Source organism: Leptopilina heterotoma, unplaced genomic scaffold (assembly GCF_015476425.1).
Source record: "Leptopilina heterotoma isolate Lh14 unplaced genomic scaffold, ASM1547642v1 Lhet_191, whole genome shotgun sequence".
Classification (NCBI taxonomy): Eukaryota; Metazoa; Arthropoda; class Insecta; order Hymenoptera; family Figitidae; genus Leptopilina; species Leptopilina heterotoma.
Window position 1 is genome coordinate 136,502 of NW_025110910.1, and position 25,355 is coordinate 161,856.

Below are 25,355 nucleotides of genomic sequence, written 5' to 3' on the forward strand. Positions count from 1 at the left end.
TGACATAGAAAATACTAAATAGGTAGTAAAAGAAATAATATGAAATTTAGTAAAGTTATATTAAAATTAAACTAAAATTCTTATATTTGATATATAACTTTACTAAATTTCATATTATTTCTTTCACTATTTAGTATTTTCAATGTCAAAATTTCGGTTTGTGGCACTTTTTCCCCAAATTGGGAAATTCTTTTACAAAATTTAATATAAACTTTCTCTCCGTGTAAAAACTTCCATTTATCTTGATGCATTGATAGCAAAGTGGCAAGTTATATTAATGTCGTAGATTTTTGTATACTAATATACCAAACCTGCAAAGTAAAATTGTTTGTATGAATATAACCTATCTACCTGGGTAAGAATTTAAAAAAACGTGTCTTATAATAAATAATTTCATTTTTCTGTCAAACGGTTTTCTTATTGTACTTTATATTAAAAAATGACCGGATTTCGTGAAAGAAAGAAATAAAATTATTTCATTAATGACACGTCTCAAAATGAATTTCATACATGAATTAACTTTTGTGATACATTCCGTTGAGATTAGAGTATTTGTGTGCCAAATATACACTGAAATGTTAAATTTAGTTGCAGATTGTAGCAAATTCAAAGTATAATGTACTTCGGCAGAGCAGGAATAATATTCATAAGTTTTGTTAAATTCCCTTGAATAAAATACAGTTACATCGTATTTTAATAAATCGTAGCTATCTGTGGGTTTTTTCCATAAAATCCTACATGTTGTATCAGTGGAATCTAACACTGTAAGTTGACCTATATACATACAGAAGCAGTAAATTAAAACAGTAATGATAAAATTGTCAAACTAGAAAAATTTGTTGTCTTAAATTATCGATGATCTCACATAATCAAAAAAATTTCAAAATCTGTTTTAATTAAATATCATACCTAATTCTGCCTTTGTAATGCATTCCGTTGAAATTGTGGTGTTTGTTTTGTCATTAAACACTGAAATGCTGTAGTTAGATCCAGGTTGTAAATTAGGCAAGGTTACAAGTATTTCGGGTTGAAATACATATATGTTTTCATAATATTCCCATTCTACAACAAAACAGATACGTAAGTACACTTTTAGTGAAAGAAATTTATTTTACTTAAGGAATATTGCAGGATATTTTAAGGGATAAGAAGATAGTGGGCCTTCAACCTTTTACCATTATTTGCTATAAAAATTTGTAATGATATAGTTAAATTTAACACGAGTTAATAGTTTAAATATTAAACTCCAGGTCCGCGAAATATTAGTTACGGCCCTGACGACGCGTGAGTACAGCGCACGCGTCCCCCCTCCAGTCCGTGCTGTCTGGCTATATAAGTTGAAGCGCAACCTAAACGCTTGCAGTTGAAGGGATTATACCCCAGAGAGAGGTTTTACTTACGCTTATTTTTCTGTTGAAGAGAATTAGAGTCAACTGCGCTGACAACATATTTTAAAGTTTCATCATTATTTATAGGTTTCTTCCAAATAATTTTGCACAATGTATTCGTGGATTCTAGCACTTTGAGTTCACCTATAGGTACGGGAAAAATCATTTAGTTTTCATAATTAATGAATTGGTTAAGTAGGTAAATATTTAGACACCTAATTGAGGTTTAGTGATGCATGAAGTTGTGACTTCATTGTCTTTGTAGTCAATGTACACTGAGATGTCATAATTAGTACCAGGTTTGAGGTCCTCGATCGTATATTGAAGTTTAGAGAGGGAAGAAAAGTACCGATAACTAGTATAATTAGAATCATTGTCAAGGACAGTTATAACGTATTTTGTGAATTGTTCAAGCCTTGTAGGTTTTATCCAAGAGATTTTGCATGTCGTAGTCGTAACTTCTAACACTTCTAGTTTGAGAACAGGTGGTATGTAGATATCTGTGAATTAAAAACTGATATTTTCCCTTTTTCGAAATTTCAAAAAGAAAGTTTAAACACATTTATATTTTTTAAAAACAGTACCCCACCTGTCATAGGCTTAGTGGTGCACTCGGTTGAGATTGGATTTGCTGCCTCTGTACCATTTCGGAAATAAATATCTACTGAAATGTTATATACAGTTGCAGGTTGCAACCACTCGCAAGTGTATTGTGCTTCGAGACAATTAGAATATGGATAGAAAATATAATTGTACTCTAATGTTCTTATAATGTTCATTAATTTAGTAGAATCATTTAGAGGTTGTTTCCAGTATAAAGTGCATGTTGTAGATGTGACGTTCAACACTCTAAGTTGATCTATAATGATAGAAATAGAAGAAGAGCAAATAATTGCTCATATTGAAATTTATAGGAAAGTAATAATAAAAATAATAATAACTTACCAATGGCACTCACTGATATGCACACAAATATTTCAGCAAGAACAATAAAGAGTGTAAACTTCATTCTAATATTAAACACAATTAGACGATATTATTTACAAGTAATATTTAATTCTGTTGATAGAGAACTATAGTGTTTAAATAAATTCTGGCTACAACTAAGAATTATCTATTCAACGGACAAAATAATATCATGAAAGTATTGCAGTAGATTTTTTATGAGTACTTTTTTTTATAAATTTTATGTCATTCTTTGCGTTTAACTTAGATTACAATTTAATAATGGAATTATTACGCAAGTACATAAGATACGTTTTAGAATTAAGCATCTGAGGAAAAGAATTTTTTTAAATAAATTTTATTTTCATTTCGTCCATCAAAGAGATATTGAACACCGTGATAAGAATGAGTAATGGCAGCTAGTGATTTGACCTAAAACTATAACTTGGTCCTAGATAGTTAAAACCATTTTTTTTTTTGTATTAAAAATGTAAAAAGCAGAATTTCCCGATGTTTTTTTTCTATTTTCTGGAATAGAGAATGTCTTGGACGGGATTTTATGCAAATGATTTAATTTCGTTTGTTTCTTGGGTTTTATTAGTATAAGCTTTAGAATTACATTATTTAATTATTAATTTAATAATAATTAATTTAATTAATTAATTACATTTTTTTCAACATTATTAAAAAGTACTTTTTGAGAAAATCAAAGAATTTTTTAGTTTTAAATGAAAGGTTTCATTATTAAAATATCTCGAAAACTGTTTGGTTTCATACATGAAAAAGGCTTTGTAAAAACTTCATTTTAATATTAATGAAAGACGAAATTATATGCATGTAACTTTTAATTTAAATAATGCAAAAATATATTCATATTGTGTTTATATAGACCATAAATTAAATTTCTAGTAAAGCATGAAATAATATCGTGAAAATTTTAGAGTCGATTTTTATAGGTATGCATTTATTTTTTTTTTAAAGTTTACGTAATAGTAAAAACTAGCCATAAATTTCTCCTTCTTTCGAATAAAATTGTATTTTTTGCTTCAGTTTTAAAGCAGTAAAATTTTTTAATCTTTTACATTATTTAAGAATTTAAATAATTTTTTGAAAATTTCTCTTTAAAATCATAAATAATGTAAAGGTGTAATATTTTCTTTAAAAGTAAATAATAACCTTTAGTGATATAGAAATTCTTTATTACTGCAGATTAATGTACGAAATGTACAATTTTATAAAGTAAATAAAAAATCCATTCAATAATTAATATAGAATAGTTGACTAGGCAAAAATTCTAAAAGAATTCTAAGAGAACATTTAAAAAACATTTAGTTTATTAAACCAATAAACAGTTAACATTTTTTGAAAACTGGCAAAAAATTTTTTGCTCAAAGAAAAGGGAAATATAATATGATTTTAAAAATAGAAGAAAGTTAAAAATGTTTTATTATCATAAATTTAATAGTCATCTCTTCAAATCATAAATTTGTATTTTTTTCACTTTTCCTATATTTTTAGAAGTTGACTCAAAAATATAAATACCTTGACAGTATAAAATTACTATATAATGATCCTTAAAAAAAATCATTTTACAAAAAAAAAGAAAACTTATTTAAAATTTGTCAATTAACTGAAGAATATGTTGCTGTTCAGCTTCTTTGTACTCTGGTTCTGCGGCATCTCCCAAATTGCCTGCATATTCTGCAAAAAAAAAATGTTAAAATTTAAAAAAAAAACTTTTAATAAAAGTTTCTGCCAAAAAATTATTTATTGAAATAAAACATAAAAAAAGGAAAATTATAAAATGTAATTCGTTAAAAAAAATAATTACTAAACTTTAAAATATTTAAAGTTTTTAAATTATAAATTTAAAAAATTTTTTTTAAATAACTAGGTACTAAACTTTTTTTAAATTTTATAATAATGGATAATAAAAATTACCTCGCATTATGTGTCTGATTGTTTTCAGAGACGCTCGTCTCTGTGATAAAATTCTTGTAACTCTTTGTTTAACCGCCGGAGGACAACCGGCACATGCTTCTAGAAGAATATAATCTACACCTTGTAGAATAAATAAACCGCCATCGAGTCTTTTTAAATAAGATTCATCCTCGTCAGTCTCGTCCTGTAATTCATTTATTTTTAAATAAAAAATTTTAAAATACTCATTTTCATTTATTTTATCTTACAATTATTATTTATTTAGAGCATTGATTATTATTTTTATTTTATTATTATAATTATAATTTTTAAAAAACTACAAACCTGCGTCTGCTTTTCAATTTCCTCCACTCTTTCTAAATACTTAAAATGAAGTTCCATGAGTCGGTCCACTTTTTCAAAATCATTTTCAGTAAATTTACTGAGTAACCGCTGTCTCTGCGTGCCTTTACAATTTTTCAACATACTGGCAATAATCCAAACAACATATTCTAAAGAATAAAAATTACTATTTAATAAACAATAATTGATGACAAGTTTAATTTTTATTTGAAACAGTTTTTAATTTTCAATAAGTAATATTCTTTTGTAATTACTAATTTTTATAATAAGTTTAATATTCTTTTTTAATAATTTAATAATAAGTTTATAATATTTTTTTAAAAATAATTTAATAAAAGTGTAAAAATAAAATAATAAAACACACCTTCGTGTTGTTCAACGGACAATAATTTTTTTCTATTTTTCGTTGGTGTTTTCATAAAGAGGGGAAATATTGTCCTCAGGCCCAGAATGTCGACAAATTTATTGCAATTGTCCTTACCATCTGGACCATTCATTGCATAACTGAGAACCTATAAAGATATATTAATAATATATTTAATAATTTTCTAAATTATTTATTAAGTTTTATTAATTAATAATTTTCTAAATTATTTAATAAATTTTACTATATTTAATAAATTTTATTACTTAATAATTTTCTAAATTAGAGACATTGAAAGTAAAGCATTAATTTTCTGAAATAAAAATTTTTTTTCCAGTAATTAAACTGAAGAAAATTTATTAATTCAATTTAAAATACCTTTAATGAACCATTTCTTGACATTTTCTTCTCGCGGAGCATCAAATTCATGAGTTGAAGACCTTCACCCCTGAGGAATCTGTCTTTGTTTACGGTTAATAACAAACTCGAGCATAAAACGTTAAAAAGATTTTCCATCATTTCCTGTTCGTCCGCACTTTGTGGATCGTGACGCTTGTAATACTAAAACAAAAATTTTTTTAAATTATTTTAAATGCAAACAACCAAAAATGGTTTTACTAAAAGAATTTTTATAAATTACTATATAAACACAAAGATATAGAAATATAAATTTATTATTTAAATCAAATATGTTTAAAAAATTCAATTATTTTCTATAGAATTTTAGAAAATATCAATTATTTAAAAAATCTGCAATTACTTGTTTGTAAAAATTCAAGTATTTTTTTATATAAAAATAGAGCTAAAATATTAACAAAAATTTCTTTTTCAGAATCTAAAATTTTAACTGAAATTCATTTTTAAATCAATTCTTGTTAAAAAATTTCGACGATAATTCAATTATTTAAGTAGATGAATAAATAATTGATTATATTTTTTAAAATTCAACTCTTATAACAAATTTTATGAAAACTTTTTGAAAATAATTCAATTCTTTCAAAGAATTTTAACCTTCCTAACATTTTTCAAAGATTTTTTTTTAAATTGTAGCTATATTTAAAAATAATTGAAATTCTTGTAAATAATTTTATTATTTACCTATGAAAATAATTGAATTCACGGGAAAAATTTTAATACTCTGTGAAAATAATTTAATTTTTGCGAAGAATTTTCTTGAAATTTTGGCAAATAATTAAATTTTTTTAAAGCATTTTATTAAAATTTAAAAGAATAATTGAATTAATTCAAATAATGTAATTAAAATTGTATTTAAAATAATTTAATTTCTCTGATAAATTTTATTATTTATTTTATTCAATTATTCAAATAATTGAATTTTTTTGAAGAATTTTTAAATTTTAAAAAATTTATTTATTTTTTATTTAATAAATGACATCTTGAGAAAAATTATATTTGTGAAAATAATTGAATTCTTGTAAAGAATTTTGTTTAACATTTTTTTTTAAATTCAATATTTCATTAATAATATTGAAAATAATAATTATTTAAAAAATAATTGATTTCTTTGAGAGAATTTTATAGAAATTTTTTTAAATTATTAATTTTTTTTAGAAAAATTTTTATTATTTATGAAAGTAATTAAATTTTTGCGTAGAATTTTTATATTTTCAAAAATAATTAACATCCTTAGAGAATTGTTATTATTTATGAAAATAATTTAATTCTTGCAAAGAATTTCGTTCAAAATTTGTTTAAATAATTGAATTTTTCATTAAAAAATTTTTAAAATAATAATTATTTTAAAAGTAATTGATTTCTTTCGGAGAATTTTATAGAAATTTTTTTAAATAATTAATTTCTTTCACAAAATTTCATTATTTATGAAAATAATTAAATTTTTTTACGTATATTATTAAAATTTATTCGAAATTTTTTTAAAGAATTTTATTTCAATGTGTTTTAATTGTTTCTAAGAATTTTATGAGAATTTATTTATTTTCTTTTATTTTTAAGAATAAATTTTTTTATTTTAACTATTTGCGAATTTATAAAGTAGCAGAAATTCGCAAAAAGGAAAGAAAAAAGTATCCTTTTGTGTCACAAATCTAAGAGAAAGGATCCAAATAGTAGTTAATTGTAAAAAAGTAGTAAATATTAGTTTTTAGTAGATGAATGCAAAGCCTGGGTAAAAAAAAATTGATACCGCAAGTTGTTGAAGTAAAACATCAACACCGTCCAAATCACCCAAAAGTGTAGCATTTTCAGTCGAATCTTGAAGGAGAATTGAAATTAATTCACTAGCGTAAAGTTTATTCGCATCGTAGGGCATTTTTGCTTTTATTCTTTTCAACAGCCACTGCATTAATCCCTGTTTTCCCGCTTCCGCTCTAAGTTCAGGATTAAATTCCAATATATTTTCAAAAATTGCTGCAAAAAATACAAAAATTTACTTATTTAATTTTTAAAAATTAATTTTTTATTAATTTTAGGATAATTTAATTTTTAAAAATTTTTTAAAAAAATTTTTTTTAATTTTTAAAAAAAATTTTTAAAAATGGTAGTTTTACCCCTTAGAGAAAGAGGAGAAACTTATTACCCAATGTATTGTGTACACCATCGCTTTCTTCCTTGACAGTTTCGTCCAGCCTCTCAATATTCTGTACAAGAAGTGCAAAAACTTGTTGATCGACAAGTGCATTTATCAGCGATTCAACACTGTCGATAGTCTCGTCAAAATTTTCCATATCCGTCAAATCTTGCAATAAAGTGACAATACCAACCGCAACATCAGTATTTTCGTGTGCCAAAAGTTCCAGTAGTGAAGGAACAACGTTTAATTCCACCATTGTTGGATATAAATCTGGACAAGTTGATACTTGTCGAAGTTCCTGTATTGTCTCATGTAATTCGATCTCCGATTCCATGAATCTAGAAAGTAGGGAAATTTTACAAGAATTAAATTTTTATTACTTCTTGTCCTATTTTTTTATTAGAAAAAACAAATCGAATAAAAGAATTGAATCCATTTTTTCTTGTTTGAAAAAAATCTAATAAATAAATTAGAGCTATTCTTTTATTTAAAAATCTAATAAAAAAAATGGGACACAAGAATGATTTTTTTGAAAGTAAGAAAAATATGAAATATACTTTTCTGGTTGATCGGGAAATTTGACTCGCATTTCCTGATTTCTGAGTGCTCGCTTTTCAAAGAGGAGAATCATTCGCTTGAGGGAAACTTCATCGAGAAGTTCCGTTTCGGCAGCTTCTGTTTCAACATATTTGAGAATATCTTCCTTCTCCTCCTCCGTGAGTTGTGTTTCGACTACGTCGTGAACCGAGGATGGAAGATCCGATCTAATTGGAGTTGGAGGTTCAATATTGCGAACTGGAGTACTTTCAACGTCAATTTGCCTTTGACGAGGATGATACGGAGTTCTGATGACCTTCTTTCTTCTTCTTGAACTCTCCCATTCATCTTCCTCATCATCTTGAATATCTCCTCCCAATCCTCGTTTTGGAGTGTTCGGAGGCTAAAAATAAATTTTCTTTTAAAAATTTAAATTTTAGGTATTTTTATTAATTTTTGATTTTTGTTTTTAAAAAATAGAAACAAATAAATAAATAAACTGTTCTAGACGAATAAATTATTAACTTTTCTAATTGAAAAATATTAAAATAAATAAATAAACCCTTCTGGTTGAAAAGATAAAAACATTGCTACCGGCCGAAGATCTATTTCTTAAAAAAAGGTCTTTTCTGCAGCCTTGATCCTAAGACGTTATAATTTTAATTTTTGAAAATAAATATTTTTTCCTATCTAACCCCGAAATAATTTTTTTAAAAATAACTTTCAACCTTTTTTTTCAAATAAAATAGTATAAAAAAATTCTTTTGAATTTGAATTCGTATAAAATATAAGAAAAATATCTATACTAAATATTTTATCAATTTTCTATTTTAAATAATATAGAAAGTAGAAAATTGTTGTTAACTTGTTACTAATTTTATTAATGATTATTTTTCACATTTTTAAAATTAAAAAATTTTTTTAAATTATTTTTAAAGTTATTTTATGAATATTAAGTTTTTTTTTTATAATTTTCTGACTCCAGACTCTACTCCATCGTCAGGGCATAAAAATTTAAGTCTTCGTATATTTTAATTATTTTTTTTTGGTAAGATAATTATCCATTAATTTTTATTTCATTTATTTATTTTTAAATGATTTTTATTATTATCTTAATTATGTATATAATTTTTATTATTATTTTAATTTTGTATATTTTTTTTGATAGACTCCCTGAAGAGGAAATCATTTAGATTTCGAAACGTTGGAGTAAATAAATATTTTAATTCATTGTCCGAATGTTTTCGTTTAATTTGCCTTAATTTATAAAGGATCTCGGACACGTTAAAGATTATTTAACTAATAGAAAGTACAATTCTGTCAATTATTAATAATTTTGTCAAATTTATTTAAAATTTCAATTTTTGTGTTCAATTTACAAAGTTTGAGGTTAGGTGACTGAGTTGTAAATTGTTTTCAAAAAGCAATAAGTATTGTAATAATTTGATAGAGAATAATAAATTTCACCTTGTAGGATAATAATTCTCCGATGTCCATTATTTTATTTTAATAAAAGGCAATTTTTGTGGTTATTTATTGTAAAATTATGTTTAATTCACCCCTCGAATGGAAACAATGCTTTAATAAACTTTAAGGCAGCACCGTCGTAGAGGAACTGTCAAAAATTTTGTAAACATGTTTCCAATGCACGACGACCTTAAAATCACGCGCATGTTCGAGAATCGAGAGATGCAGGCTTAGAAGGGGAAACGATTCAAGATGGACGCAAACTGGTTGCTATAATTAGACCAACCATAAATATTTTTAAAGACGAATTTATTTTAATTTTATTTGATTGAATTTTTTAATTAATTTTTTTTTTAATTTTTTAATTATTTAATTAAATTTATATTCGTCAGAATATTCATTGAAACAAATTCTTCATTTGTCCGAATTTTTATTTCCAAAAATGATTATTTTATAAAATTTTTAAGTCTTAAAATACTGAATAATCATATTTGACCGAATTTCTGCAAATGGCCGACGAACCATCAAAACCGTTAAAAATAATTCCACGTAGATTTTCAAATTGACCAATCACACTTTTTCTCGATAATTTTTTATTGGTCAATTTCAAAATTCGTGCTAAAATATTTTGTCAGTTGTCTATTCGGCCATTTTGAATTTCGGTCAAAAATGATAATTCGGTGTTTTAAGAATTCTATGAAAGATCAATTCTTTTACAAATAAAAAATTCGAATAATTAAAATTCAATTTTTACTAAAACAAAGTATAATGATACTTTAGTGGAAAGTTGGCACCTGTCCGTCAGTTTGCGTCCATCTTGAATTGCGTCATATGCGACGCTTAAATGGTTATGAACCAAGCATCTGCAAAAATTCAGAGAGAATCACATTTGTCAGTTTTTGAAAGCACTGTTGTAAACAAAGAAATTTTCACTCATTTCTTTTTTGTGATTGTTTCCATATTAAATAGTTAACTTAACAATTAACAGTTAAAGCAAATATGCCTTATTATGCCGTGGCGAAAGGACGAAGTCCTGGTATTTATAGTACTTGGTAAGAAGTAAATACTATTCTAAAAATACATTTTCCATATCAGTCTTGATATACTTTTTTTATAGGTTATAATTTTAAAGTTAAAATTGAAGTTTGAAGTTAACAGTAAATATTAAATTTATATCATACTAATATCAATTATACGAGGAGTCATTATAAAATAAACAATTTTCTTTTTTAAGTCGAAAATTTTAATTATTATTCTATTTATTTTTAATTATAATCATTTTTAATATTTCGAAAGACTTGATAGGTTATGTTATGTTATTATTTATTACTTGCAATGTTTTCTAAATCAAAATTTTTATTTAAAAACAAGTGAAGAATGTGGAACAATTCATTTTTAAAACTTGTAATATTTTTTAAAATTATAGTGTTTCTCCAAAGTAAAGACCTAGTAAATAACATTTTTCATAAGGTCGAAAATCGTTCTGCTAAGATGATCGAATTTGGCCCTTATGAAAAATGCTATTATTTTGTTTTTATTAATAGACTTTTAAATTAATTTTTACAATAATAATATAAATGTATAATAATAAATAAATAATAAATAAAATAAATAAATAAAATGAAATAATTAAAATATAATAATAATAATGATAACAATGTTAATAATAATAACAATAATAATAATAATGTTAATTTCTTTTCAAATATTTTCCACAGGGATGAATGTAAAGCACAAGTGCATCAATTTTCAGGACCGAAATACAAAAAGTTCAATACAAAACAAGAAGCTGAAGATTTTGTCAGCACATTTGGAAATACTTCAAGAAAATCATCCAACACAAATTCATATTCGTAAGACAGACTATTTTCCTTTTTGGAAAATAATATTTTTTTAAAAAAAATTTTCTCTCCTTTTTCCTCTCATTTTATTTACTTTTTTATATTTAAAATCTTATTAATATTTACTTCTTTTTTATAGCAAAAGCAATTTCCCGAGCACAAGTGTAAAACGACCGTTTGAACCGAATTTATTTGACAATCGGGAAGAAAAGCGTGCGAAATATGAAGCAAGTAATTTTGAAACTTCTTCAAAGGTAAAAATTATATTTTTTTAAAATAAATTTTAACTTAATAATTACAAAGGAAAAAAGAGAATTAAAAAAATTTTTAAATTAAAAAAAACTCAAATTCTTTAATTAAATACATTCAAAATCTAAATAAGTAAAAATTTAATCGATAAACTTATAAAGTTAATAATGAATTGAATTACAGTTAATTAAATGTAAAAACTAAAAAAGTTTATTTCGATTATTAAAATAGATTGGAACTCATGGTTTAGAAGAAGATGAAAATGGCTTCGTGAATGTTTATACCGATGGGGCGTGTTCTCAAAATGGGAAAAGAAAAGCAAGAGCAGGAATCGGTGTCTGGTTCTCTGACGATCATCCGTTGTAAGAAATTTAAATTTTTAAATTCTAATTTAAAATAATAGTATTTTGTTTCTCTCCTTTTTGCGCTATAGAGTTAAAAAATTAATTTTAATCAATTAATTAAAAATTGATTATAATTAATTTTTAATTAATTAATTAAAAATTATTTCAAAGAAATGTTTCGCGAGCTGTTGTCGGCCGCCAGACAAATAATATGGCAGAAATTCAAGCGGTAACAATCGCAGCAAGACAAGCACAGAAAGCTGGAATTAAAAAATTGAAAATCAACACAGACTCACAATTTCTCATTAATTGTAAAACAAAATGGATGAAAAATTGGAAGGCCAGAGGTTGGAAGACTTCTGATGGACGTCCAGTGATTAATAAGGAAGAACTTTTAGAAATGGAATCTGCAACTGCGCCGCTTCAAGTTTCTTGGGTATTTCACTGTTTCGCTCTGTAGCGATTTTTATTTTAATTTGGAAAAAAAATTCTCATTTTTTAAAGAAGAGGAAAATTCTCTTCTTTTAAAAAAAGATTTTTTTCCAAATTAAGAGAAAAAATTTTTTACTTACCACTTTATAATACGAAGACTAATTTTTAAGTTATATTTTATTTTCAGAATCATGTTCGTGGTCATAGAGGAATTCACGGAAACGAAATGGCGGATAAATTAGCGAGACAAGGGGCTGAGAGTAAAGATGATTGAGAAACGACTTTTAATATTTAATTTTTCTTCTTCTTTTGTTGTAAGATTTTCTATACGTGTATTTTAAATACAATGTTTTATTATCGTTTTCTTTCTTGTAGGTTTAGAATATTTTTGTACAGCGTTTTCTACTATTTCTGTTATAAGTCTTTAAGATGGAATAAATTATTTTTTCTAAAACTTCTAATTATTTTTAATCAACTCCCAGTAATAATAATTAATTTTGTTAAAATTCTGTCTCTCGAGTGAATTATATATTTATATCCATTTTAGAAGAGTAATAATTTTTCTTTTCCAAATTATCTGTTCATTTTATAAAAAACCAATAATAGATTAATTTCTATTGTTTGTAGAAACAAAACAACATTTTGCAACAGTTGTTGCAATGTTTTTACAATATTTGCAAATAGATTTTGTAAACTATTGGAGATCTTGTTATTGATATTTAAAAATTTGTCCTAATCTTTGACCTATATCATTACATTTACAACAAAAATTTAGTAACATTAGTTTTCCTTCTATTCTTGACAACATTATTTGTGGTAAAAACGTTTGAATCGAATTTTCTACAAAAGCCTAAAACTGACATCAGGATTTTATTACTATTTTAAAAGAAAACCCATTTAGGATGAGAATGGCTCCGATAGTTCTTGTATCCCTTTTTTTTCTTTACGGAACAAATTGGTTTTCGTCTTGCTTTGAGATTCCCGAATTTCCATTCGTTATTGATAAATTTACTGATTCAAAGTTCAGGCAAATTATTTTGTTATTCAACAGTAGTGATTGTTCCGATTTGCCAATAATTACAACAAAATTGCCAACTATTGCAATTGGGTACCAAAAAGCTACGGAAAAATTAGCTCGAGAATTGAGTAGATACAACAATCCTCAGTCAACATTAATTGCAATAAGTCTACCATCAGTGAAACTTGGATTAAACAATTCGGTTCTGGAAAATTTCTTGACACAACTAATTGGAATTGAACAAAGACCAAAAGTTTTGATGATCACAACAGGAAATGCAAGCAAAAGTTATCATCGAAAATTTCTCAAAGTGATGTGGAGCAGAAACTTTTTGGATGTGACATCTTTGATTCAAGAACGAGGTAAAAGTGAGTCTGTTATTCAACGCTACTTTAATCCCTTTACACGAAAATTTACAAAAAAGAGACTTTCAGTAAAGATGGATTTGTTTCCTGATAAATTGAAAAATCTCCATGGTCATCAAATAAAGGTGGGATACTTCCACTTTCCACCCTATGTCTCAATTGTACGAAACAAATCAGATGTTTTACGTTTAGAAGGATTCGATTATCAGCTACTGAAGATTTTTTCCGAAGTGATGAATTTTAGAATCTCGGAAGTTGTTTCTAACAAGACCGGTTGGGATATTGATAGATGTGAAAAGGAAAAGAACACCGGACTTAGTCGTGCTTTAATGTACAATGAGATTCAATTGATTGGCGTTCAAACCGGCAGGTTGATCAATCCCTGTTATGATAAATTTGTCAAACATTTGGAAAATAATTTGGGAACCTTCTACTATTCAGCAGTAACGCCAATTACATCCGTAGAAACTACTCTACTTTCGGTAGAATTTAAAGTATCGTTCCTATTATCAATAGTATCTTTACTAATGATAATTTGGATCTTCCCAAAAATCGTGCACTTCGAAACGGAAAATTGGCAAATGATGAATTTGTTTCGAATGATGCTGGGAATTGGTGTTCTGCATGAGCCGAAGAGGGCCGCAGAGAGGATCTTTTTTGCCAGCATACTCATCACCTGTTGTCTCTATTCGTCCGAAATATTTTCATCCTTTACCAGCATTAACTTGGGGAGGAGAAAAGCTTCCGTAATTGATACAATGAACGAATTGTATTCATCGAATCTCACGCCAATCGTTCACTCGAATTTGTTTTTAATCTTCGAAACACTTGACGAAGTAGACGGATTAAAATATATCCGAAAATCATCAAATGTTGCCAGCACTGATGAAGAATGTATCGAGTATTTGCGAAAGTACAAAAATGTGACATGTTTCATGAGGGAATTCAAAGCGACCCTGCTGGCGAATTCTTTGATGGTTGATGGTCGTCCGGTAATTCATAAGGTGAAGGAAAATTTGGCACAACTTACCAATTCCTTCGTGGCTGAACCTGGATTTCCGTATGTGGCAATTTTCCGCAAGATATTTACCAGATTGCAAGAATCCGGAATAGCGAATAAGTGGTACGCTAAATATTTTAACACCGATTTGGAAAAATCTGTACTTTCAGAAACGGATGAAAGTTCACTAATTAGACAGATGATCTTTATTCTTGGTTTTGGATTTGTGTGCTCGATCTTGACATTTATTGGCGAACTTCTACTTTACCGTTTTCAATGAATTCTTCTATTCTACATCTAATTTTCCCATCTTCTAGCCTTGAACTTACAAATCGATAACTATCCGTAGTTCGATCAAAGGTGGGGAACTTTGCAAAGCACTTCGAAAATTGATTTAACGAAAGTGGTATTACTTTTTGCCTTTAAAAAAAATATTCCCTTTGAAACGAACGTATTGAGAAGTAAGGTGAATATTAACAATAGTCAATCTTTTTCGAAGTTAGTTTTTCTTTTTGCTAATGGTTAATTTTTAGTTCCAGAAATAATGGAATTTGTAGCTCTTCTCACTTTTCTTCTGTACACAACTCAAATAATCCAGGCAAGTATCGACATTTCCTCTTTTCTAATCAAAAAAGTCGAAAGTGATCCAACATTAAATCAGATAATGTGGATAATTAACAATTCTTATCATCTTCCAATACAATTTCCATCTGTTCCTATTGATCATAAAACAGCATTTCCATCTGTTATTATTGATAAAAAAATCGCGAACGTAAATTTAGCTCAAGAATTAAGTACATTGTCAGGGTTCAAAAATTCCCGATCAACTTTAATTGTAACTTTCTCCATAAACATCCAGGCGAACGATTTAGCTCTTATGGACTTTCTGACCCATTTGGTTCAAGTGGAACAAAGACCAAAACTGTTAATAATCGAAAAAGTACCAGTCGCCAAAAACTATCGAAAAGTTCTCAAAAGTTTGTGGAATAGAAACTTCTTGGACGTCACGGTTTTGGAGTTAATTCCCCAAAAGAGTAAAAATGAAAAATTTATTCTAAACCTAAATGTAGAATCAGTGACACAACATTTTTACAATCCGTTCATGGGGGAGTTTACAAAACGAAAAATTTCTTTCGAAAGGGAATTGTTTCCGGATAAGTTGATAAATCTCCAGGGGTACAAATTGAAAATCGGGTATTTCCACTATCCGCCCTATTTCACAATTAGTCGAAACAAATCCGGACATGTTGGAAAACTAGATGGACCTGATTATCAACTAGTGGGAATTCTGTCTGACGCTATGAATTTTGAAGTGTTGGAAATAATTTCGAATAAGACAATCTGGGATGTTAATTCATGTATAAAGGAAGAGAATACAGGTTTTACTCGAGCCCTAATGTTTAATGAAATTAATTTTGTTGCTGTACAAACGGGTAGATTGATAGTTCCCTGTTTGAAGAATTTGATAAAGTACATCGACTTGTCTTTTGGAAAAATCTACTATTCAGCAGTTGCGCCAACATTGTCTGGAGATGATGTCAGACTTTCGATAGAATTCAAAGTATCCTACTTGATATCGATTACGTTCCTCCTTACGATTTTGTGGCTTTCTTCAAATCTGATGCAATTCGAACTTCGGAATTGGCAAATGATTGACATGTTTAGAATGATGCTGGGAATGAGTGTTCCAAGAGTACCACGTCAACTAAAAGAACGTCTACTATTCATCTGCGTGCTCACCGTTTGCTTTTTCCAATCATCCGTAATTTTCACAGCCTTCACTAGTCTTAATTTAGAGAAGGAATCGAGTAACCTAATCGATTCACTGAATGATCTGTACTCATCGAATTTCACACCCACAATTCATAAGAATGTCCTACAACTTTTCGAACTTGATAATTTGAAAGTTGCCCACTATGTGAAACGAGCCTCCATGGTTGCCATCACAGACAAGGAATGTATTTACTATTTGGCAAAGTATAGGAACATAACATGTTTCATGAGATCTACCCAAGCGGAAATGGAAATTAAAAAAATTGAGGAAGAAGTTGGTGGTGGTGTAATGCACAAGGTGAAAGAACCTATTTCGGTTTTGATGAGTTCTTTGAAATGTGAACCTGCCTTTCCGTACGAGTCTAGATTCAAGATAATATTTTCGAGATTACAACAAACTGGAATTCCTTATCGGTGGCAGGAGAAATATCTAAAAAGTACCATTCAAGGAGCAACGAAAGCTGAAACTTTAAATTCAGAAAGCGATGCATCAAATTTGCAGGTTTATCAGAACATCATCTTTATTTTGAGCGTTGGATTTAGTTGTTCGATTGTTATGTTCATTGGGGAATTACTTTTATATTATTGTGTCAAATCTTCGCGCTGTTGAATTTCTGCGTCTGTTTCTTTTTTTTGTTAGTTTGACCATATTGTACAGTTTTCGAGAACCAATCACATTATTGCAATAAAAAAAAAAAAAAAAAAAATTCCGTTACCTTGAGATCGACACGTTGCATATTGCATACCTAAGTGATTGGTTCTCTTAATATTTCCACGTCATCTTCGCTGTAAATTTAAAAATATTTTTCAATATTTTAAACTCTTAAAAAATTTCGTTTTGAGAAAATAAAATTTATCATTTGTGATATCTACTACTTTCCATAGCACATAATTATTTTCTTTCTTATTTCAAATTTTGTAAAGACTTATATTCTACGAAATTGCATTACCTTTGATAGCAAAATTACTGTTTTATTTTTTAGTCCCATTATTGTTTGAAACTGTTGGACTTAAAAAAAATGTACGAAAGTATAAAAAGAACACGTTTTCAATATCGGTTGTTATAGCTACATTATAAAAGAACATAAAACTAGTATATAAAGACGAGTTTCGTGAATCTATTTTCCACTGTAAAATATTCAACATTGTTCTAAAATAAAAGTGAAAATGAAACAATTTTCAATTATTTTTTTAACTTTTAGTTGCATTTATATTCTGTCTTCTTATGCATCCGATCAGGTAATTATTGTTGATGAAAAATACATGTATTACTTGTTAGTATAAGAATATTTCAAATAATGGATTTTTTTTTTTTTTTTTTTTAATAAAAACGACACATTTGGACAAAAATGTTACTTTTATTTTTTAACAGTCCAACGTTTCAAGTTAAATCATAAACTTCTCTGCAGGAACTACAAAAATATATAAAATACAATCATTAATAAAATTAATTAAAAATGAAAAAGTGAAATAAAATTGTAATTTTCACTCACCATATTAAAAACAAAAAATATTTTTAAACAATAACTAACATGTGTCATCTTTTTTCCTTACAGTTTGAAATTCTAAGAGTAAGAATAATATAATTGCTTATAAAAAAATCATCAATTCATCTTTTTCTAAAAATTTGCTCAAAATTGTCAAATTTTACGAACAGTTAGTATTCTGAACACAATAATCGACATCACTTTCTAATTTCTTTTCCAGGCACTATTAAATGATGTAAGTACATAAAAAAATAAATAAAATATGTCGAATTGAATAAAATTAAATAAATTAATAAATAATAATAAATAAGAAAATAAATAAATATTTTTTTAATAATAATAAATTAATAAAATAAAATTAATTTTTTAAATAATTCACAGAAATTCAATTATTTACAAAACTTTTTTATAAATTTCTTCATAATAATTCAATTATTTTCAAAAATAATAATTTTTCTTTATAGGAATTCAATTATTTTCATGAATAATAAAACTCATAATAGAATTTCAATTATTTTTAATACAATTTTAATCGAATTTCTCGAAAAATGTATAATATTCTTGAAAATTTTATTTAAATTCGTCGAAAAAATTCAATTATTAAAAAAAATTTTTTTTGAAAAATTCATTTTGAAAATTTTATTTAAAGAAACATTCAATTATTATTCAATAAATTATTTATTTGTTTTCGAATAATTTTAATTTTGAAGTTACAAATACTTTTTATTTTACTTTTATTTTACTTCTTGTGAATTAATATGCCAACTTTCTTTGTTTTTTTTTAGAATGACAACCGAATAGTAAGTGGAATTTGATTTAAAAATGAATAATTAGTTTAAAAATTATTTTCATGATGCTGATCATAATTATTTTTTTTTGTAATCACTTAATATTAATTAGTTTATTTTTCAGGAAGAGTTGAAAGAAGTAAGTATATGGAAAATTGAAAACATTTTCAAACATGAAACGAGAAATGTTTTCACTAAATTTTACTAAATTAAAATATTTTATAAACAATTTTTTATTCTCATCTTCGAAAAATTAACAATTCTTTCTTTTATTTCTTTTAGAACATAACAATGATGGTAACTTTAAACCTATAACTGAAAATAAATATTATTAATCGAAAAATAGATATATCTTTGACAATTGATATACTTTTATCCTATTCTTTTTAATATTTTTTAAAAATAATCAATTTTTTTCTAGAAAGCAGCATATGAAGAAGTAAGTGTATTGACAAAAAAAAATTAATATTTAATTAAAGAAAATGTATATTTGCATTAACATTTTCATATAATTAGCTCATTTTTTAATCTTATCTTCAAAACTAACATGCAAGCCTTTTTGTTTTTAGGAGGAGAAAAATTTGGTATATTTAACTTTTAAAAATAATTATATTTAAATTTTTATCAGTAAGTTTCATTTAAGAGTCATTATAATTAAAATCATCGCCTCATCATAAAAAATTGACAATGAGTGTAAATTTTAATTTTTTTTTAACATAATCAAGTAATATTCCGCCTTTTTCAGATAGTTCATCAGATTAAAAATTACAAAGATCAAGAGGTATTCGCCTATTAAAGTATTAAATATAATAAATTAAAATTATTTTGAAATAATATTTAGCGTTGTATTTCATTTGGGGTACATTTTGGAATTATTTCAATTTTAAAAAACATAAATAATACAAAACAGCAAAATTTGAATGACTTTGCGAATATATTTTATTTGGATGAAAACAAATGAAAATAATACTCTCTTTTGTCCCCTACAGACTTATGACTTGCAGGTAAATATAACCTTAAATTATAAATTATTTATCAACAACCATATCGATATAATTACCACCTGAACATCTGACTCTAAATTAAAGCATTTAAGTTTTTTTTTATTTGCAGCAAAAAGTTCGTTCCGTAAGTGTATTTGAAAGTTATAAAAATTAACATCTGATGGTATAGGTACGTTTTTAATTTATTTTTTAATATAAAATTGTTTTATAATTTTTTTATTCTGAACCTAATAATTATAATAGATTCTTTTATCCCTTTTTTATTTCGTTTTCTTTAGGACAGAAAAAAGATGGTAAGTATTACAGAATTAAAAAAAAATATTATACATTTTTTATTCGTGAATATTTGAAAATTCTGTTATTACCCGCTATTATATACCCACGAATGTTATTTTTATTCAATTTGGTTTTCTTTGAATAATTAACATTTTTTTTATTTTATGACAGGAAGAAGAAATGTTTGTAAGTGAATTTTGATAAATAGAAAAATTAATATCTAATTAAATAAAGATTAAAATGTAAATTAATATTTTCAAGAAATTTTGCATATTATATCATTAATATTCTATGAACATTTCTTTTGTTCTAATCTTTACAATTAACATTAATTTATTTTTCTTTAGGAACTATTACAATTGGTAAGTGTGACTTATCTATAATGTGAACTTTTTTATTGTTTATTTATTATTATTATTATTTAAAATAAAATGTTAACAAGAAAGTTTCAATTTCATACTGTTTAGAATTTTTCTCACTTCTTTTTACGATATTTTTCAGAAACAATATAATGTCGTAAGTGTATCAAGAATTTATTGCAAAGCAATTAAATATCAAATTTTTTGTTTTATCTTTTTATTCTCATCATAAGAATTAACGTGACATTTTCTTTTTGCTACATTCTTAGGGGCTACTAAATGATGTACGTGTAACCTTATAATAAGCTAAATATATTTAATTTTATAAATACTTAATAATTTGTTAATAAAAAAATTTCTTTTCGTTTTTTCAGCTTGAAAAAATTGAAGCTGTAAGTGTATTGACAAAAAATTAATGTGGAATTAAGGAGTGATCCTTGAGGACCCTTGAGGTCTTTTTTGTACATTTTTAAATCTATTTTTCATGAATTTTTTTGAGACACAGGAATAAAGTAAACAAAATTCAGTTTGAAGGAATTTATTTTTTAACTTTTAAAGTTTACAAAAATATTATTCTAGTCAAAATTTTTTTTAATTTGTTTAGCCTGTAGATAGTAAACCAAAAAATTGTTATATTTGTATCACAATCTAATTTCGTTTTTATTGGTGCAGAAAATGGCAGGTAGTGCAGCCTCTTCGTTGAAACCAAGCATCCTGATGTATGATAATGGAATTTCCCAACTTGCGATATTCCTTTTAATCTTCGTTATGCATTTCTTTGTACTTAATTTTATTTAAAGACGCATTTTCTTTTTTGAATTTATTTATTCTTCGTAAAATGTTGATATCGATACTCCCTTATGTATCCTTTTTATTAAAATGGAGTAATTGACTAATTTATTAAAATAAATTAATATTGTTAATATAATAACATTTGTGAAAAAATACAGAAAAAAATAACCATACACTCTTTTCGAAAATAACTTCAAAGAATACAAGTAGCCATGAACTCTAGAAATCGATCGCTAAAATTGCAAAGAATTTTCTATGCTATAAACTTTGCACTTAGTTTGTCTTTCTAATGGAAAATAACTACAAAATTGAACAAGAGTTGCCTTGGACTCAAAAAATCGGTCTTTGGACAAATAGGTATTTATGTACATGCCACCAGTTTATGTTTATTTTTTATTTTCTCTTAGCGCAAATATCAACATCTATTAAGTTGAATAGGAATTTTTTATATTATTGACCTTTTAGCTCAACCTAATAGGTAGGAATATTTCAAAGGAAGACGTTATACGTCAAGTGGAATTCCTCTTACATACCAAAAGACAAACTTTGGAGAAACAGAATTTATTGTAAAAGCAGTTTTGGAAAGGAAATTCTCCATTACTAGGTAAATAGAATTCCCTGTACCTCACCAAACTTTCTTATTCAACACATAAACTTTCTTGTAGGGAATTAACAACTTTAAAACATTTTAAAAACCTAGAGCAATGTTTACCCTAACGTAGAATTTTACATTCCTTTCCAAATCCGTTGGATTTAACTATCGATCTCAATTTTTCGGAACTATTAAATAAGAAACTTTTTTTCAGAATGGAATTAGCATTCGTTATCTCACTGGCATTGTTGTTTAAAACAACCAATGGATTTGTACCATCAGGAAGCATTGACTTACCCACCTTTCTGATGAAAACCATCGAAAAAGATTCAAGAATAAGACAGATTATGTGGTTAGTCGAAAGTAAAACCGAATCCTTTGATTTATCAAAAGTTGCAACTCACATACCGTCTATTATCATTCCTCACAAAAATGCAAATGAAAAACTAGGTTTGAAATTGTCCGCATTGCCAATGTTCATGACCACTCGTTCAACACTAATTGTAATCAGTTTCAATTCAATGAACTTTTTTCCAAATAATTCCCTACCAGACGATATGGGAATACTGAACTTTTTCACCGAACTAATTCATGCAAATCAGAGACCAAAGCTTTTAATAATCGAAAAAGTCCAAATTGGCAGAAATTATCGAAACTTGCTCAAATTTATGTGGGAACGAAACTTTTTAGACGTGACTATTTTGGAATTAATCCACAGGAGTAGAAATGAAAATCTTATTTCGACGAACCCAAGTATGAACTTGATTTTGCAGCATTACTTGAATCCGTTTACAGCTCGATTTACAGAGAGGGAAATTTCGTTAGAAGGGGAATTGTTTCCTGAGAAGGTGATAAATCTTCATGGATACAAATTGAAGGTTGGATACTTCCACTATCCGCCCTATGTCGTAGTTACTAGGAACAAATCAGGAGATGTCGTCAATTTAGATGGACCCGATTATCAGCTTGTGAGGATCCTTTCCGAAACGATGAATTTTCGAGTTATGGAAATAGTTTCAACGAAAAATAGTTGGGATCGTAGTGTATGCGAGAAAGAGGGCAACGTTGGCATAACTCGCGCATTACTTTACAATCATATCAATTTTGTCGGTGTACAATCTGGTAGATTCATGTCCGAATGTATGTTGAAAGTGATCAAGTACATAGAGCTGAGTTTTCAGAATATTTACTATTCACCAGTGACACCAACATTGTCAGCTGATAATGTTTCAATATCCGTTGGAATGAAGGTTTCCTATTTGATGACAATGGTTATCTTGTTGGTAATGGCATGGCTTTTCGCTCACGTCGTCAAATTTGCAGTTGCGAATTGGCGAATGATCGAACTTTTCAAAATGATGCTTGGAATGAGTTCTTCATCATCACCCAGTGAATCAGCAGAAAGAATTTTTCTCACATCTACTCTTTTCACCTACTTTTTGTTTTCGACGGAAATTTTTTCTGCCTTTACAAGTATTAATTTGCATAAGCAACCGATTGTTGTAATTGACACGATGGAAGAATTATACGCGTCAAATTTAACACCAGTAATTTTTCCAAACGTGGAACCACTGTTTGATGCTAGTAAATTGCATATTGCGAAATATATCAATAGATCTATTATTGTTGTGAATACGGATAAGAAATGTTTGGAGTATTTATCAACGAATGGAAATGTGACATGTTTTATGAGATCGACAATTGCTGATTTGGGAATTAAGGAAGCTAGAAAGAAGAAGGCGGCGATTTCAATGCATAGGGTTAATGATTATTTGACGGATTTATTGAGTTGTTTGAAATGTGAACCGGGTTTTCCGTATGAGTTAAGATTTAGAATGTTGTTAACAAGATTTCAGCAGACGGGAATTCCTTACAAGTGGTATGAGAAGTACTTTGGTACTGAGACAGAGAAACCTACAATGGCTGATGCTTTTAATTCTGATGGCGATTCATCGAATCTGCAGATTTATCAAAACATGATGGTTATTTTTGGCTTTGGATTTTGTTCGTCCCTTGTTGCTTTTATTGGAGAGGTGTGTTTGCATTACTATAAACTTTGGAGGAAATAAATCTCTGCTTCATTTTGCTCCAAGATATCATGATTTTAGTGGAGCTGTTTTTTGGTATCTTCTCTGTTGCAAAGTTTTTTAATGTTATGTCTCAGAACAAAAGCAACATATCCTAAAATTATTTATTTAAATTGTCTGGTATTGATTCAAACCTGATTTATTAACAGAGGGGAAGGCTCTGATATTAGGGATTAGGTTTCAAGAAAGATTGTCAGATTGTTATTATTTTTTCAATTTCCAATTCCTGTATTGGACAGTTGGGGACCCAAAATTAAAATAAAAGAGATCATATTTTGTTTTCTTCCTTCAGAAATTTTACCGATAAGGCAAATTAATTCGTAATACTTATGTAAATTATAAAAAAATATTATTGAATAAAAATTGAAGTTTTGTGAACATCTGGAATAATAAAAACAAATGAGCCAATAGTTGCGAATTAAAGAAATGTTCAGGTTATTATTACTATTGTCAAAAAATTTTCTAAAAAAAGCTAATCAAATATGCCGATAAAGCATCCAAAGGGATGCAACTTTTTTCTGCTTTGAAATAATGTAGAAGCTTTAAATTTTTAAAAATGCAATTTTCAACATTTCCTTTCGGCAAAAACGATGGAACTAACTACACTGATTTTAACCATTGTCATAATTCTTCCATTCTTTATTCAATTTCATTATTTACTCGTAAGTAATTCAGATTAATTATTAATTATACTCAGTGTTCTGCTATCTATTCCACAACGTTAGGGTTTAAAAATAATAAATTTAATTTGATAAATATTTGGAATAGATTAATAACAAAATAAATAATTATTAAAGTAATTATAACCTTAAGATAAGAAATTAAATAAATTATGACTAAAAATACGTGCTACTTTTGCTTATTGGTTTTTTGTCAACCTAGGATTGTTTTCGGTTTTTTTTTTTTTTTTTTTTTTATTGAAGAAAATGTAATTATCCTTTAAGATTAAAATTAATAAACCACTTTCTATGGCTATTTATTTTCTTTCACTTTAAAGGAAGATCCTTGGATGCTGTGCAGAGCATTTCATTATTATTCCAGTAAAAGTCGACACAAAATTGAAAAAGCACCACGCTTAATTGTTCATTATCCAAAACTTCATGCTCATCAATTTCCAAGTAATTCGATAAATTCCATAAGTGTTTCTGAAACAAGTCTCAAAAATAATGAATCATCAATAATCGAAAAAAAGCAAAAAACTTTAGATGAAATTAGTCTTGAATTTGAATATTCAGCATCATCCTTAGAAACAGTGACAAACGAAATTTCGACATTTTCATCAATAAATAAAATAAATTCTGGAAAAAATCTCGAGAGAAAAATTTATGGTCAAAGTCAGTCGCATACTCCAATGATGATAAATAAATTTCAAAAAAATTCGACGCTTGTGAATAATAATAATAATAATCCAAA

General features: G+C 26.7%; 4 protein-coding genes across 4 annotated transcripts; 2 read left to right on the forward strand and 2 right to left on the reverse strand.

Moving 5' to 3' along the window:
• Positions 1-116: 116 nt before the first annotated feature.
• On the reverse strand, positions 117-2,657 carry LOC122500835 (fibronectin-like). The gene is made up of 7 exons (XM_043609958.1): positions 2,334-2,657; positions 1,978-2,247; positions 1,604-1,888; positions 1,401-1,532; positions 910-1,062; positions 511-774; positions 117-311 (listed from the first exon to the last, which is right to left on the reverse strand). The coding sequence occupies exons 1-7, from the start codon at positions 2,395-2,397 to the stop codon at positions 298-300; spliced, it is 1,182 nt and encodes a 393-aa protein (XP_043465893.1). The 5' UTR covers positions 2,398-2,657; the 3' UTR covers positions 117-297.
• A 1,099-nt stretch (positions 2,658-3,756) lies between these two features.
• Positions 3,757-9,693, reverse strand: LOC122500837 (beta-catenin-like protein 1). The gene is made up of 9 exons (XM_043609960.1): positions 9,536-9,693; positions 8,089-8,471; positions 7,538-7,869; positions 7,145-7,368; positions 5,359-5,541; positions 4,981-5,128; positions 4,599-4,765; positions 4,275-4,458; positions 3,757-4,034 (listed from the first exon to the last, which is right to left on the reverse strand). Exons 1-9 carry the CDS (start codon positions 9,563-9,565, stop codon positions 3,946-3,948), a joined length of 1,740 nt encoding a protein of 579 aa, XP_043465895.1. The 5' UTR covers positions 9,566-9,693; the 3' UTR covers positions 3,757-3,945.
• A 715-nt stretch (positions 9,694-10,408) lies between these two features.
• Positions 10,409-12,855, forward strand: LOC122500842 (ribonuclease H1). Its single transcript, XM_043609966.1, has 6 exons — positions 10,409-10,587; positions 11,254-11,388; positions 11,516-11,630; positions 11,857-11,987; positions 12,141-12,405; positions 12,589-12,855. The coding sequence occupies exons 1-6, from the start codon at positions 10,535-10,537 to the stop codon at positions 12,673-12,675; spliced, it is 786 nt and encodes a 261-aa protein (XP_043465901.1). The 5' UTR covers positions 10,409-10,534; the 3' UTR covers positions 12,676-12,855.
• Positions 12,856-21,483: 8,628 nt separating this feature from the next.
• Positions 21,484-23,926, forward strand: LOC122500836. Its single transcript, XM_043609959.1, has 3 exons — positions 21,484-21,620; positions 21,729-21,867; positions 22,070-23,926. Exon 3 carries the CDS (start codon positions 22,071-22,073, stop codon positions 23,922-23,924), a length of 1,854 nt encoding a protein of 617 aa, XP_043465894.1. The 5' UTR covers positions 21,484-21,620; positions 21,729-21,867; position 22,070; the 3' UTR covers positions 23,925-23,926.
• Positions 23,927-25,355: the final 1,429 nt, after the last annotated feature.